Source organism: Dendrobium catenatum, unplaced genomic scaffold, assembly GCF_001605985.2.
Source record: "Dendrobium catenatum unplaced genomic scaffold, ASM160598v2 fragScaff_scaffold_1381, whole genome shotgun sequence".
Lineage (NCBI taxonomy): Eukaryota > Viridiplantae > Streptophyta > Magnoliopsida > Asparagales > Orchidaceae > Dendrobium > Dendrobium catenatum.
Genome location: NW_021319843.1, coordinates 438,415 through 454,579, shown reverse-complemented (window position 1 = coordinate 454,579; position 16,165 = coordinate 438,415). Strand labels below are relative to the sequence as shown.

The following is a 16,165-nucleotide window of genomic DNA, read 5'->3' as shown; positions in this document are numbered from 1 at the left end:
AAAAGATCTACATATGATATTTATTGATTTAGATAAAGCATATGATAAAATTTCAAGAAAAGTGCTATGGAAAGTCCTATAAAAGAAAAGGGTTAATAATGCTTATATTCAAGTAATGATGGATATGTATGAAGATGTTGTTACTTTTGTTCAAACACAAGGTGGTTTGACCAAGTATTTTCCTATTTCAGTTGGATTACATCAAGGATAAGTCTTAAGCCCTTATCTTTTCTCTTTAGTCATGGATGTTCTTACTAGACATTTACAAGAGAATGTACCATGGTGTATGCTTTTTGGCTTTTTGCTGATGACATTCTTCTTGTTGATAATACTAGAGAGGGCGTTGAAGGTAAACTCGACTTATGGAAGTCAACCTTAGAGTCTAATGGTTTTCGTTTGAGTATATCTAAAATCGAATACATGGAGAGTAATTTTAGTAATAATAGATCTAGTGGGGGGCAATTGTGACTTTGGGCAATCAAGTCATTAATAAGAGTACACGTTTTAGATATCTTAGAACTATTGTTCAAAGTGATGGTGAAATAGATGGGGATATTATTAGTAGAATTCAAGTTGGACGATTGAAGTGGAGGAATGATTTAGGTATATTGTGCGATAGAAAAGTACCACTCAAACTTAAGATTAAATTTTATAAGATGGTGGTGAGACCTGCAATGCTTTATGGGGCATAATGTTGGTCATTAAAACAGAAGCATAATATTAAGTTAAGTGTTGATGAGATGAGGATGTTTAGGTGGATGAGTGGATTTACTCTTAGAGACAAGATACAAAACGAGCATATCCATGAAAAGATTGGAGTAGCTCCAGTGATAGATAAGATTAAAGAGAACCGCCTTAGATGATTTGGTCGTGTAAAACGGCAGCCTTCCGATGACCCTATTAGGAGAGTATATGTACTAAATTTGGCCTATTTTAAGAAAGATAGAATTATACCTAAAAATTCTTGGTTAGAAAATATTAGAAATGACCTATCTTTATTATATTTAAATAAGAATTAGACTCTTAACATGACATAATAGAGAAAAAGGATTAATGCAGCTGACCCACTTGGTGGGATAAAGGCTTGATGTTGTTGTTGTAGAAAAATAAATATTTTTAACTATTTTGACCACCTTCAATAAATGCAATAGCCAAAGTTCTAAGATTTTTTTTTCCTATTTTATACATAAAATTATACATTTCGCAATCATATTTTGCCCACCCTCAAAAAAGAGGCCGGTTCCGCCTCTAAATAAAATCATGCCTTAAACTAGGGAAGTTTATCCATGATAGTATAATTATAAAATGTTTGCACGCCTAATCAATCATTGGGAAGGTAAATCATAATTATGCCATGCATGATTGGTCCCCATATGAAGTACTCACAGGCAAAAAAAATAAAATATAAAATATAAAATATAAAAAAAACGTAGCTCACCTTGGTATGTTGGTTGGCAGCTTTTGACTATCAACCAAAGAGGTCTTGGGTTCTAGTCTTGAGTTTGTGATGTGTGTGTGAGTTTGACTTAATTTGCTTAAATGTCCCGAAAAAACAGGCAAAAAAAACCTTTTTATTTTTTTTAAGAAAGCGGTAAAAAAGACATAAAAAGATTGCAATTTCCCCTCTGAAGGTCATCGTGTTAAAGAAGCAACACTGAATTACTAGATTTAGGCACAGACTAGAAGAATTCAGACCCAGAAATATCAATAACTTCCAACCAGAAGTTATTTGCGCAAAAAAAAAAAAAAAAAATCACAACCAAATGCAAGTATGCAACCACTACTCTCCGATCAAAGCTGTCACTCTTCACGCAAATTCCACCATTAAATAACAAAATAAAAAAAAAACATTTTTTTAACTCCTATTGAAAAGACCAACCTTTACAGTTGCTTAAATTTAGAATGCGCAGCAGAGGGAAGCCGGCGGCAATAACAGAGAGATCTGAATCGGCCACCCCAGGAAAGAAAGAGCGGGACACTGATTGTGACATGTCGAGTTCCATGAGACCGGAGAATCGGTCGGCCATCCGCTGGAGCATTGCCGAACCGGCCCTTGCCCGGAGGCGTCGGCGCTCCGAGTTCTGAATTTGGAGCCAGCGCATACAGACGAGGCCGAACGCGTCCCTCTCATCCTCTCTCTCTAGCTTGGAAAGCACCACACGGAGGACGTCATCCGTCAGGGCGGCGTTGATGCCAGAGCTGGAATCATCTCCCTCGTTCTCCCGCTTCGCCATGTTTAGTACGACCGAAGCTGACAGAAATCGATCTTGGAAAAAAGAGAAGGGAGGGTTTACATTAGAAGCGCTGGTTAGCGCTTTGTAAGAGAAACCCTAACAAATCTACGGGATGCGGCGACCAAATCAACGATGAATTGGGAATCTCTCCAACAAGTGAAGTACCATTTGCGTTTCTTTGGATCTCAAAGAGATGCATAAAATTGGGGCAAATTATTGCATCCGGTCACCTGGATGCAATAATTTACCTATACTTGGACTTTCAAAATTTTATGCAAATTTTTATTTGGTTTTAAAAGTTTTAGTATTTTATTTGATGAAAAAAAAAATTATATGATAAAAATTTGATGAAGTTAATTTACTCTGTAATTTATTTTTTATGTTTCAAATCTTTTTTAATTTTTTATTAAATTTTAAATACATCATAAAGTGGCCTCATACATGTATAATATTCTATGCTATTAATTCAACTCTAAAATCCCTTTATCCTACAATGAACTAGAGCAAGCCCAACTTATCTAAGCATTCTATTTGGTCTAGTTAAACCACATTCATTTAAGGGTTGTTTGGTTTTAAGTTAAAGGAATGTAAAGTATTTCAAATATATGGGTTTTGAGCAGGGGCAAAACCACTACCACCTTAGGGGGGGCAATTGCTCATTTTCACTTAAACATACCTATATTTGACCAAGAAATCATCTAAGTAAATGAATTTCATTTGGATAAAGACACCGTGAGTGTTTTTGGTTGGCCACATTTATTTATTCACTCAATAGATATAATGGGTCAAAACTATAAGACATTCCACCTCTTCTACTGTATATATTTACTTAGGATAAGCATCCTATACTTCATTTGGGCCAAATCAATCTATAACATTCTCTTCTCCAGGTGGGCCAAATACACCAAGAAATTCATGGCTTGGGCAAGCCATATTCCCTCAAGAAACCTTATACCCTTGAAAGCTAGTGTTTGGATTCTCTCCACTCACTAGAAATCTCATTTTATTTTTGCACCTCTATCCTTTTTTTTTTCACCTCTATCTTAATATCTTAGCTTCATTGGATGATCAATGAATTTTCTCACACTTAGGCTTTGTTTATAGTAACTTTCTTACTGTTTTTTAAAGTAATTTTTTAGTACAAAAATTTTTAGTTCAAAATTTTTTTTTTACTAAAAAGATGCTTTAACAACAACAACAACAATAACATGCCTTTATCCCACTACATGGGGTGGGCTACATGAATCTTTTTTCTTCATTGTGTCCCATTAAGAGTCAAATTCTTATTTAAAGCTAAAAAATAAAGGTTCTATCTAATATTTTTGAACCAAGTCTTTTTAGGTCTACCTCTGCCATTCTTAAAATAAACTAAATCTAATACATGTACTTTCCTAATCAGGTCATTGGAAGTCGTCATTTTATGTGACTAAATCATCCAAGGCAGAGCTCTCTAATATTATGTTCCATTGGAGCTACTCCAATCTTTTCACATATATACTCATTTCATATCATGTCTTTAAGAGTAAAGCCACTCATCCACTTGAGCATCCTCATCTCTACAACACTTAACTTAATATTATGTTGTTAATTGTATAATTGGTCCATACTTTATCTCTCTCATATGTTGGATAATTGGTCCATACTTTAGGTTGTTTCTCTTTATGTACTTTCTTCAGGTTTCTTTAGCTTGTATTTTCATTAATATAGCATATTCTATCTATAAATAAATGTAATATGTTGTAATAGAGGCATGCCTTGATAATAGAATTATGTTCACTTTTTTTCTCTCCATCACTCTCCCTCTTTTCCAAGAAGCTTAATAAGAGCTTCTCTTCCTCCATCAATATCCTAACAGTTGGTATCAAAGCTCGGAGGTGGAGGAAGTTTCTTGATGAAGAAATCAAATCAAGCTAGTTGTCTGGGTCTACGAATGGAAGGCTCGCAAGAGGGGATAGGTTGCTAATTAAGCGAGCGGCTGGAGCAAGCGGTAGCGAGGCAGGTCATTCGCGATTGTGCGAGCTACATGTAGAGTGAATAGGCTAGAGCAAGCTGTCGCACAAGCTGCAGGTCAAACGGGGCGGAGGCTGCTCAGGAATCAGTCACGTACGCGAGTTGGGTTTTGGCTTAGAAGATCAAGGAGAAGTCCATACGGATCGCGGAAGCTCAAGGCGAGCACGAGCTGGGCGTGCAAGGCATGGCCGCGTAGGGAGGAAGCAGGGTATAGAGCATGCAGAGCTTGATGCGGAGGCAAGGTGCAGGCATATGCATGCAAGATGAATAGGGCGGATGCAGGTTGCATGGGTTTGAGCGCACAGATTATCCACAGGCTGAAGTAGGTGGAGTCACTGTCTAGGAGTGTGCGGAGGCAAGTTTGGTGTCACAGGTCTTGCACAAAGGGGCGGAGGCGAAAGGCCAACAGGGTGACAGGAAGATTCGTAGTGGTGTGTTTACCGGGAGGTTGGACATTACAGGTGGAGTCGAGCCATAGGACCGCACTTGGGCGTAGCAGACGTGTATTCTTCTATCAAGAAATTGAAGCAGGTCACAAAGAGAAGGACAAAGTTATGCGTATATGCTCAGGTTACTATAGTTATACACAAACAGTAAGCGAAATTTTTTTATTATTTTCGGTGAAATCTTGTGAATAGGATCATATTGGTGTCGTTGAGGCATAGATCAAGTTTTGGTTTTTTGATCATGTCAATGCAAAGGTTTGAAATCGATAAGTTCAGGGGGGAGAATGATTTCAGCCTATGGCAGATAAAGTTAAAGGCTTTACTGGTTCATCAAGGTCTTGTCGATGCAATTTCAGAAGAAAATTTTGCTGCATTCACTAATAGGGTATAGGCTAGGGAAATGCAACTGAAGGCGCACAATATCATCCTTCTCTCACTCGGTGACGAAGTGTTGAGGGAGGTTGCTGAAGAAGCCTCTTCATTAGAGGTATGGAGGAAGCTTTAATCAATTTATATGAAAAGTACGCTTACTAATCATCTATTTTTTAAGAAACAATTATACACACTCCAAATGAAAGAAACAAAGGAACTTATAAAGCATTTGGATGATTTTAATAAATTGATTCTTGACCTAAAAAAATGTTGATGTTACAATAGACAAAGAATATCAATGAATCATATTCCTCAGCTCTCTGTTGAAGACATATGAGAACATAGTTGACACCATATTGTATGGGAAGCAAACATTGACAATGACAGAGGTAAAATCTGTCTTAATGTCAAAGGATGTTCAGAGAAAATCCAAACATTAAGAATAAAATATTGGTAGCATTCTGATCGTAAGAGAAAGATCATAACTCAGGAGGAATAAGTCCAACAAGAAATGTTTCGTTTGCCACAAGGATGGGCACTTTAAGAAAAATTGTCCTAATTTGTTGAAAATGCAAGGAGATAGACTCAATTCAGATGTCATCTTAGTCGTAGCAGCATATTTGTGAGACGATTGGACTGAATCATATGTTTTGTAAATCTAAATCAATGTGGAGATTGTAGGATAATCGATACAGATTTTAAGTTGTTTCTCTCTATGTACTTTATTTAGGCTTCTTTAGCTTGTATTGCCATTGAGATAGCTTATTTTGCCTATAAATAAATATAATAGGTTGTAATAGAAGCATGCCTTGATAATAGAGTTATGTTCACTTTTCTTCTCTCCATCTCTCTCCTTCTCTTCCAAGAAGCTTAATAAGAGCTTCTCTTCCTCCATCAAGATCCTAACATGATAAAGCCTAATAACTTTCATCAATGAAATGCTAATGAATTTAAATAATGATATTTATGTGTTATGTACTTAAAAATATTATAGTTGCTTGAATTGCCCGCTCAAATATAACGACGCTGACTGTCATGAGCCCTCCGGCCGCCCATTGCTCGTCGGAATTCACCAAGGGTAGACATCGCTGGCCAATTCTTGCTTCACCGGCTAGCGGGCGAGACGGAGAAAGCGAAATCGAGAGCCGAAAGATTTAAGTTTTAATTTTCTAATGGATTTCAATCAGTGGGATTTGGTGTCTGGACCCGGAGAAACTCTTGTTGATTAGTGGATCTCCACTATTTCACTGGATAGAAGACAGCAGATCCGACAAGTTTCTGTGAGTGTCTCCTTTTGATTCTTGGATTATTTTTCAGCTAGGTTTTGCCCATCTGTTTAATTTGTTACTCTGATGTAATTCAATTAGCAACTTTCCCAAAAGAAGAATTTTACCCTACTGTTGCGGTTATAACGAGAGATTTTTACAGCCATGGTAAGAGAAATAATTGAATTTTTGAAAAGATGAGCAGAGAGAGGGTTGTATTTTGTACATTCTTCCAGAATCAATTTTTTATACCTGCTTGGAAGGATCGGTTTGCCCTCTGCATTATTGAATTATGGGCATTTTGGCTTTTAATGAATTTGGAGAAAGCTCCATTTTTGTTTGCACAAGTGGGTGACCATAGGCTGGTTTTCTCTTCTTTTCCCCCTTTTTTTTTGTCATTCCTCAGAGCGTTTTGGAAAGAAGTTTTTTTTTTTTTACTTGTATCTTCGTGTCTCTCTGCGGCTCTCCCCCTTTCCTTTCCTTCTGTCACATCTGCCACTCTCCGTGCCCAAGTGCCATACTTCTTTCCTTTTGCCCGGGATCTCCCGTCCCCAATTATTCGTCTCGTGAATCTGTTCAGATCCAATCCCAAAGAGATTTTCTTGAAGAGTTGATGCCTCTAGGGCACTAAGAGATTTGGAAGTGACTGATTGATGGTAGCTGAAGCCTGGAATTGGGAAGAAGAGAAGGCGTTTGAGAACGCCTTGGCCATCCACCATGAGACTTGCAGCGATTGGTGGGAGAAGATTACGGCCGCTGTGCCAGGAAAAACATTGGAGGAGATCAAACACCACTATGAGTTTCTAGTTGAAGACGTTGGCAGCATCGAGTCAGGGCGAGTTCCTCTGCCTAATTATTCATCTCCTTCTTCTTCTGCAGCTGAAGGGTCTGATGACGGTGGAGGAAATGGGAAGAAAGGTGGGCATTCTAATGGCGATTCCAGTCATGGAGGGAAAGGCTCGAGATTGGATCATGAAAGACGCAAAGGAATTGCCTGGACTGAGGAGGAACACAGGTGAAACACTGAATTCTTAAATGTTGTTTAAAGATTGTGCTAGATGGAGAAGATTCTTTATTAAATACTCTGGATTAGAGTTTGATGTGGTAGGTAATTGGGTATAGGTTAATTTATAATTTAATGGCCTGAAACTAGTTGGAAGCTGCTGAATGGATCCGTACATCCAACGGCTAATTTCCTACCGTTTTCACTATTCTAGGTTTTGAAGTGGTTCTGTCTCTCTGCTCATGTTTTTTATGGTAGTACTTCATGAAATAACATAAAATTTTAAGCAGGTTTTGGTTGATAATACTTAGAGGCTGTTTGGTAGCACCGGATTTGATTTAAGTAGGATTTCGTAAATCCTCTAAATTCAAATTTCGGAAATTCTAAGAGGCCTAAGTACTCTCTCTCTCTATCTCTCTCTCTCTCCCTCCCTCCCTGGTGTGAGTGTTTGGCTATAGAGCGGATTTAACAGCGGGCTCTTCCTATTGAGAGGATGGATTTCGTAAATCCCACAAAAAACATGATTTTGGAAATCTAGGATTTAGCATGAAAAGGGGGAATTTTCCGTCTACCGTGACTTTCATTTGCCGTGAGATTTGGTTTTGCATTTTTGGCCATTTGGTTGGATTTCGCTCAAATTCGCCTCAAATCCGGCCTAAATCGTGCTACCAAACAGCCCCTTAGTGTCATGGACAGGGATACGAAATAATCATTAATATTCTCACATACATGAATAAGGTTTTTTCTTGGCAAATGAGTTACACGTGGTCATGAACTTATGGAGGACTTAAACCTACAGTTTGGAGCTTTTCCTCACACATTTTTCAGATGAGATGTAAGGAGGCCAAAAGTAGCCAAACTTGGAGCTGAACTGCTGAAGGGGATGTGAAATTATCAGGAAAGCTAGAATCTTGTGTTTCCAAGAACATCAGGATCAATCAAACGATATTTTCACCTCCTTTTGATCCAGTTCCGTTTTTGTTTTGCTGCTTCATTGTTTTTCTTACAGTTAAATTATAATGGGTCAGTGTTTTGAAAAGAAAAAATAGCTGAAAAGCATAACTTCCAACATATTAAATGTATTTTTGTATGATCACCATAAGTTTTTTTCAGTGCTAATGCGTTTTTCTATGCTTTCGCAAGTTAGCATTTAGCCTAAAGTTTATTATGAACATGACTACAGAGGAGTATGAAAGGATACATCACACTAAGGGGCTGTTTGGTAGCACCTAGGATTTGATTTAAGTAGTATTTTGTAAATTTGCTAAATCCGGATTTCAGAAATCCCGAGGGGCCTAAATCTTGAAAACTGTTTGGTAACATTCATGATAAATCTTATTAAATCCCATGTGATTGTTTAGCTATAGAACGGATTTAACGAGCTCTCGAGCCAACGGATTTCGTAAATCCGACCAAAAACAGGATTTCGGAAATCCGGTATTTAGCGCGAAAAGGCGGAATTTCCCGTCTACAGCGGCTTTCATTTGCTGTGAGATTTGGTTTTGCTTTTAGGCCATTTGGGTGGATTTCACTCAAATCCAGCCTAAATATTGCTACCAAACTGCCCCTAAGTTATGTATCTTCTCAAATCTTTCTTAAGAGTCATTACTTAGAGCTCGAAGATCTTGTAACATCTGATCTAAATTGTTGGCACTTGTACTTCATTTTTTTCAACGTTTGATGCTCTTTCCACGCCACAACATATCAAATTTTTATTATAAAGAATTATTTCATTTCTTGCATTCAAAATATTAGTACTCATCTCCCTTATCAAAGTAATTGGTTCACCTCATTGCTTGACTCTTTAATGTGCTTTGTCTACTCTGTCCCCTCCCTGAAAGGTCTATGAACACACTGTAATATCGCCTTGCTCATGCACCTTGAGGAGCACCTAACATGCCTTGAACAACACTGATTTGTCTTCTTTAATAACATTCTGATTAGGATATCTTTGAGAGCTCATGTAGGTTGTATAAATAGAGTTTTTCACTTTTTGTTTCTCTTCAACGCATTTAGATGCTGAAATGATTTTCTTTTTCTGCACTTTTATTAGAAAGAACAGATATGAAAACAGATTTAATTACCATCTTACGCATAAGTTTCTGTTGGTAAATTTGTCCTTTTAAGTTATTTTTCCCCAGTTTGGTGATGTAATGAGACTGATTAACTGGAAATCTTCTTCCACTTGAGGTAATGAACTCCTAGAATTGACGGTACATCTTAGGCATCTCAAAATATTGTTATTCGTCCTTTGTATTCTTTGTACCTTCAGTACTGGTGCACGAGTTACTTCTTTCCTTAAAGCTTTTCCCGTGTAACTATAATCTCTTAACGCTTGAAAATGATTATTCTCAGAATATGGCTCCATGTTTAAACATTGTGGTTGTATGAGTAGCCTGTAGCTATTTATGTGGAGAGAGTGGTTCTTAGCAAGGACAGAACCCGTTTTTCTTTTGAGGGTAGGCAAACACAGCAAAGGCGATGGGCAGGCAGCAGGCGTAGTAGTGGCATCGTGCGTAGGAGAAATTATTCCGTCCGGAGTCCGGTATCCAGATGTGAGTGTGCACAGTGTTTGTACACACTCTGTATATAAAAAAAACAAACTGTGTACAAAATTATACTCAGTGTACATACTATGTACACTCACATCTTAAAGGTTCTTTATCGTCCGGACTCCGCACGGAATAATTTCTCCGCGCGTAGACAGACTTCATAGGTGGCGTCGACATGGCATGTTGGAAGCAAGCAAAGCAATCGCATTGTGCAGGTAGTAGGCGCGGCGCCATAGCAGGGGCATCTATGCATGTTGGGAACAAGAGAAAGGAAGAGAGGGGCTGCTAAGCAGTTGTGTGCGTGAACTGGATCATGAAAGGAGGGAAATTGGGCAATTGACTTTTTGTTATGGCAAAAAGAATTTTAAGATGGGCAAAATCTCCAAAATTACACCTTTATAAGTAGAAATTAATTTTGAGGGCACGCAATTTTCTACTCAATCATACAGGGCTTTGCCCCTGGTTATTAGACCCCCAAACAACACACATTGTACCATTTCCACTGCACTCAAGCTTCATTTGGGACGATTTTTTTTTTTCTGCTTTTTAAAGCAACCTTTTAGTAGAAAAAAATTAATTTTTGTACTAAGAAGCTGCTTTAAGAAGCAGTAAGTAAGTTGTCCTAAACGAAACCTTAATACCCGAGTGGGCTCTTGGTTTGTGACTCTGTAGCAATTACTTCCACCTTCCCCCATATATATCATTAACTTCACACCTGAAATTTGTTGAAAACAGGCTATTTCTTCTCGGGTTAGATAAATACGGCAAAGGTGACTGGCGGAGCATATCAAGAAACTTCGTCGTCACAAGAACACCAACACAGGTGGCAAGCCATGCACAGAAGTATTTCATACGCCTCAACTCAATGAACAAAGATAGAAGACGCTCAAGCATTCATGACATCACCAACGTCAACAATGGCGATATCTCAACATCTCAAGGACCAATCACTGGCCAAGTTAATAACTTCTCATCATCACCTATCACCAACAAAGCCATAAAAAAACCTTCTCTTGCCACAGCTTCTGCTCCTGGAATCGCCATATATGGCTCTTCTGCTATTGGTCAGCCACTTTCTCCGGCCATCGGAACTCCGGTCGCTGGACCACCAGCCATGGCTTATGCAATACGTCCTGCCGCCGGAGTTGTCGTCGCCACCGGTGCTCCGGTACGCCTTGCACCAACTATGGCTTACCCAATGCATAATGCATCAGCATTTCACAGGTGAATAAGACACTTGCTGCTTTCCATATTCACTTGGGAGTTCTCTGGTCAGTTTACTACAATGGTGCGTAAATAATGTACGTGAGGAAGAATGTTAAATATGTGAACAATCATGCAAGGCAGGCAGGAAGTTACTGTTGGGCAACATTAACACATTAACAAGTGCTCCATATCTTTATCCTAGTTTTTGAAATTTTCATTATTTAATTGAAAAAGTTTTAAAAATATATAAATTATATCAATATTAATGTGAAAATTATTGAATTTTCTTTGAGATTAGTATCATGCACTAATCTCCACATAAATTCAATAAAATAAATTATGTCTGGATATCCTAATGCAATTTCTATTCCTTATACAATAGGTGAATTATTTGCTTTTATTATAATATGACTTTTGAGTTATTGAATTGTTGGACTAACAGTCGAATATAGGGGTGTAAAAGATTCGAGTATCTGTCTAATCGAGATAAACTTGTTTAGTTCTTAGTGAGCTCTAGTCGAGCTCAAGCTCAACTAAAACATTTGTAGGTTCTTGCTCAACTCAATTGCTTGAGCTCGTTTGGAAAGCTCGAGCTAGACTCGATTGTTGAGATTGATTTTTTAGTTTTAAATTAAGTTTTGGTATTTTTTATTTTTAATATTTGAATTCATTTTAAAAAAAGGTTAAAATATATATTATATGATGTTAATTAAAATTAATTTTTAAATATATTTTAAGTTAATCGAGCGGCTCTATGAGCTTAATTACGAGTTGAGTCAAGTTGAGCTTGAGCTTGTTTAATATATGAGCTCGAGTATGGGCTTGATATGCTCAACACATGAGTTCGTTAACTAGTCGAGCTAGAGCTGGCTCAACTCACTTACACTCCAATGTGAATCTTGAAGTAAGGTCTCTGTGATTTTACTTAGCGGGTTTTGGAACTTTTTGGTCTTTTTATTTCATCATTATTGTTGTTATTAAAAATCAAAAGCATTTCTTAATTATTATATGTATGAGGATATATTATATGTAAAATGATATAAAATAAAATAAAAAATTAGTTAATTAGGGATCAAATTACAACATGTGAAATTTAATAGAACTTACTAATAACTTTTTTTTCTAATAATTTTGTTGATTTTTTCAAGAATTAAGTTGTTTTATTCAAAAATCTTGTTTCAAGTGAAACTAATTAACGAGTTTTGTTTGAATTTAGAAGTCCTAAATTTTGTGTGAAACGCTTAGAGATTTGGCTGAAAGTATCTAAATTAGTAGAAATTGAAAATAGTAATGAGCCTTGATCATTTTGAACAAATATTAATGAAAATATTATAATAGATTATGAGAAAAATGTTTTGTGGAATTATTTGTATATTTAAGGATTGTTGCAGGCATGATGTGAGGAAGTTGCTAAGGGCTTGTTTCTTGTGCTGAAAAAGTGTAAAATAAATATAAATATATTAAAAATATTTTTGAATTGTTTGGTTGAGTACTTTATAAATATAAGAGTTGATTTTTTTTTTTTTTTTGGTTTGAAGGGGTGTGGTAAAATAGTAATGTCTTTGAAATGATTGTTGATTAGAGGTGGTTGATAATGACAACAGTGGCTGGTAGTGGGTGATGGCAACTAGTGGTGGCTGATAACGAGCTGTGAAGGGTGGCGGACAATGATTGTGAGTACATGCAACAGATGGTAAGCAATGGAAGGTGATGATGGGTGGCAGCAGGTGATGTACGTGATTGGTATTAGGTGACAACGGATGACAATGAATAGTAATAGCTGATGGTTGTGGTGGTGGGTGACTCTGGCTTGCCTTGAAAATAAATTATCACTTTTAATTGACAGCGGAAACTAGGGCATGGAGTGTGATGCTAGAGTGAGGAGTAAGTTAAATATTTGTGTTAATGAGGTGATGTTGGATTTTGATATGAAAAATTTTCCTAATAAGAACTAAGTGTTTGGACATGATAACCTTGCAAAGCCAATTGTGGAATAGTAGATGAAGTTTTGGGGTGCATGTGGAAATATATTACTGTTGGGACATGGTCTTTATCATGGGCAATAAGAAGAGTCAAATACTGAGATGTGAATAATATAGGTTTTGTCAATAGTGAACAAAATAGTTTTTGTCAATATAGACTTTGATAAGGAGATTTCATTTTGTTGTTTTGAAGAGTAACATATGGATATGATAGATAGCTGTATGAAGTGCATCAATTCAAAAATGTTGCATAAAATGTGTTCATAAAAGAAGAGATATATTCGCCAACAACATCCGAGTGTGTTTTGATAAATGCATTTAGATGAGCTTACACCATTTTTAGAACTTGAACAAATTTTTTTAATGTTTTAGATTTCATAATCATTGGAAAAATATAGCAAAATCATGAGCAATCATCAATAAATAAAATTTAATATTTATAGCCTTGTTGAGATGGATTAGGAGAAGGGGCCTTAACATTAGTTTTTTAGATATGACTACAAACTTTACAAAGGGTATGACTCTTTGAGGAGTTGCATGTATTGCAAGAAAGAATTGCAAAAAGTATTATAAGTTTCTTGTTCTATTTAGAGACCAAAGTGATGATTAGCTGGCGAGGATGTCCAAGACATTGATGAAAGAAAGTTGTGGTGAAAATGGTGGAATGTAGTGCCAAAATGATTGGAATGGAGTAGAAACCTTTAGAGCTATACCCGAGAGAAGAGTTTTAATAGAATTTCAATCATTTAGTTGGAAACTAGTGGATTTTAAAGAAGTGTAACAATTGTTGTTAACAACAAGGTTGTAAACTGATAATATCTTGTGTGGCAAATTGGGAACATGAAGAGGATGAGGAAAGATAAACTTATGATTTGGAGTTTGGAGAATACCATAATCAGTATGGAATATGGGGACTATGATTCCATTACTAACAATAACTTGGTTGAATCCTTGGTAAGTCGTTGGATGTTGTAATTGGTCATAATGTGATGTGAGTTGCGATGAGGCTTCTGAAATCCATTAACCACTTTATTGATGGTAAAGAATTATTATCAAGCATAAAAAAGTGGTGGTTTTGTTATGTTTGGAGAGAGGGGCATAATTATGATATGTTATATGCTTGCAAATTAAAACAATGTGACCAGTATGTCTACACATTTGACATATTAGTATTAAAGTTAAGTTTCATCCTTAAAGGTTGGATTTGTACCTCCATGCTTGAGAAAATTGGTGTTTGTTCTATCTCGTTTGCATGAGGAGGTGTACGACCCATGACCATGATAACTGTGTAAAGCCAATTGCAAGATTGAATAGTCATTGGCTCGTCAACTATTATAAGTCATTTAGATTAATTGGTTCAATCTTCATGTGGGTCATTGTTTTGAACGTTTGGTAGGATGGAGTTAAACCATTTAAGTTGCATATGATGTTATCCTCATTGTTAACGTGAGAGCTAGCACGCGGCAATTATTTGATCAACAAGGGATTTAATGTCCGAGAGAGATTGGGTCATAGTATTATTTTTCATCGAAATGTGATGAGGCTCATTCTTAGGTTGAATAACCCAAGAATTATTTGTTGATTGGAGGCACTTAGCAAGTGTTTGACATGTTTGGGATAGGTCAAGATTGAATTCATGAAGAAGAATGGAACCTTAAATGGTTGAATATAGTGCCATAATAAGATTGTGATCTAGTAGTTGTCATGTATTATAAATTGGTTTGGGAATCAGTTATCCCATAGTATCAAAAGAGTATTTAGAAGGGCATTCAAAAAAAAAAAAAATCAAGGAAGCATTCAAAAAGCATTGGCCCTAAATAGTTTGAGAATTTGTGAGGTCCATATGATTTGGTTATTGGTGGAGGGAGGAGTATTGGTAAGAATTTTGATATTAGGCATTAGAAGTTCAACGGTTTTGATCAACAAAGGGGTCCTCCATTTGGGTGGTGTGTGAGTAAGTAGAGTCCAACTTGGCCAACTCAAAGTGAAGATCAATTACACCTTGTTATGCTCTAGTACCATGAAAAATTGCATAGTTTTGACTAATACAAATCATATAAATGCAAGTGTAGTAGAAAGCAGCATAATATGTATGAACATTAAGAACTTGTGGGATTCAGAGCTGAAGAAATTCAATTTGTTGGAGAATCATATTTAGGATACATTCAACACGCCAAAATGTAGCTAAGTGTTACAAAGCAGTGATAGAAAATAAATTGCAATAGGGCGGAGGATGTTTGCTAAAAAGTGGTGGCTAGGATTAAATGCAAAGGAGGAGGAGGCAACTCCATATAAGAAAGTGGTTGCTTGATATTGAGTTGTGATGATTGTAGATAATATTTGATTATTAGCTAGCATCCTTAATATTAATAATGTAAAGAGGCTTGAGAGGTAGAAGGAGATGATTTCTTTTAGTCTTCTTTTTAGATATAAAGGTTGAATGATGCCAAGGTGATAAACGAAGAGGCATAGGCATGTTATGGAAGTCATTAAAGATGGTTGAATTAGTCAACCCTTTTAAAAATAAGTTGATTAGTTAAACAGAGTTATTTAGCATGTTTTAGTCGTTCTCTCTTTAAGAAAAATGATATTAAAGTCCCCTAAAGCTTTCAGCGTAAATTGTTATTATTAAGTTAGATAGGTTAAATTTAATAAAACTCAAAATAGAAAAGAAATTTTATGAGTTACAAAAAATTAAGATCGCATTTTTTCCTTGGCTAGATGATCTAAACTATATCATGTATAATGTTGTTCAATTTGATTTAATTTGATTTTATTCAATGTCTTAAAATCTTAAATTTAAGTTCTATGCATGCTAAAAAATTCATAGTATTAAAGAGAATTTAGTATTTTAACTTTAAACAAAGATCTAACACATATACATATAAGATAAGAAAGTGTAGGAGATATTAGAGTTTTTATGTGAAAAATCAAGAATGGGAAAAACCACGGATTCTAACCCAACTAAAATGGCTTTAATATGTAAGCATTGGCTATAACCATTTGCTTTCCCTCCAATTAGGGAAGATGAGATTGCATGAGTAGAATTTATTGCATGGCCTTTTTTGAGGGTTGTGAAGAATTACCAAAGGCAA

General features: G+C 36.3%; 2 protein-coding genes across 2 annotated transcripts in view; one reads left to right on the top strand and one right to left on the bottom strand.

Annotated features, from left to right (window-relative positions):
• Positions 1-2,432, bottom strand: part of LOC110098913 (F-box/LRR-repeat protein 20) — a 9,649-nt gene extending 7,217 nt beyond the window's left edge. Inside the window, exon 1 of the mRNA XM_020825864.2 lies at positions 1,880-2,432. Within this exon, the coding sequence (XP_020681523.1) occupies positions 1,880-2,234 (355 nt within the window). The 5' untranslated portion in view covers positions 2,235-2,432. The remainder of the gene's footprint in view (positions 1-1,879) is intronic.
• A 4,282-nt stretch (positions 2,433-6,714) lies between these two features.
• LOC110098894 (transcription factor SRM1) lies at positions 6,715-11,313 on the top strand. Its single transcript, XM_020825842.2, has 2 exons — positions 6,715-7,342; positions 10,618-11,313. The coding sequence occupies exons 1-2, from the start codon at positions 6,981-6,983 to the stop codon at positions 11,108-11,110; spliced, it is 855 nt and encodes a 284-aa protein (XP_020681501.1). The 5' UTR covers positions 6,715-6,980; the 3' UTR covers positions 11,111-11,313.
• The last annotated feature ends 4,852 nt before the right edge of the window (positions 11,314-16,165 follow it).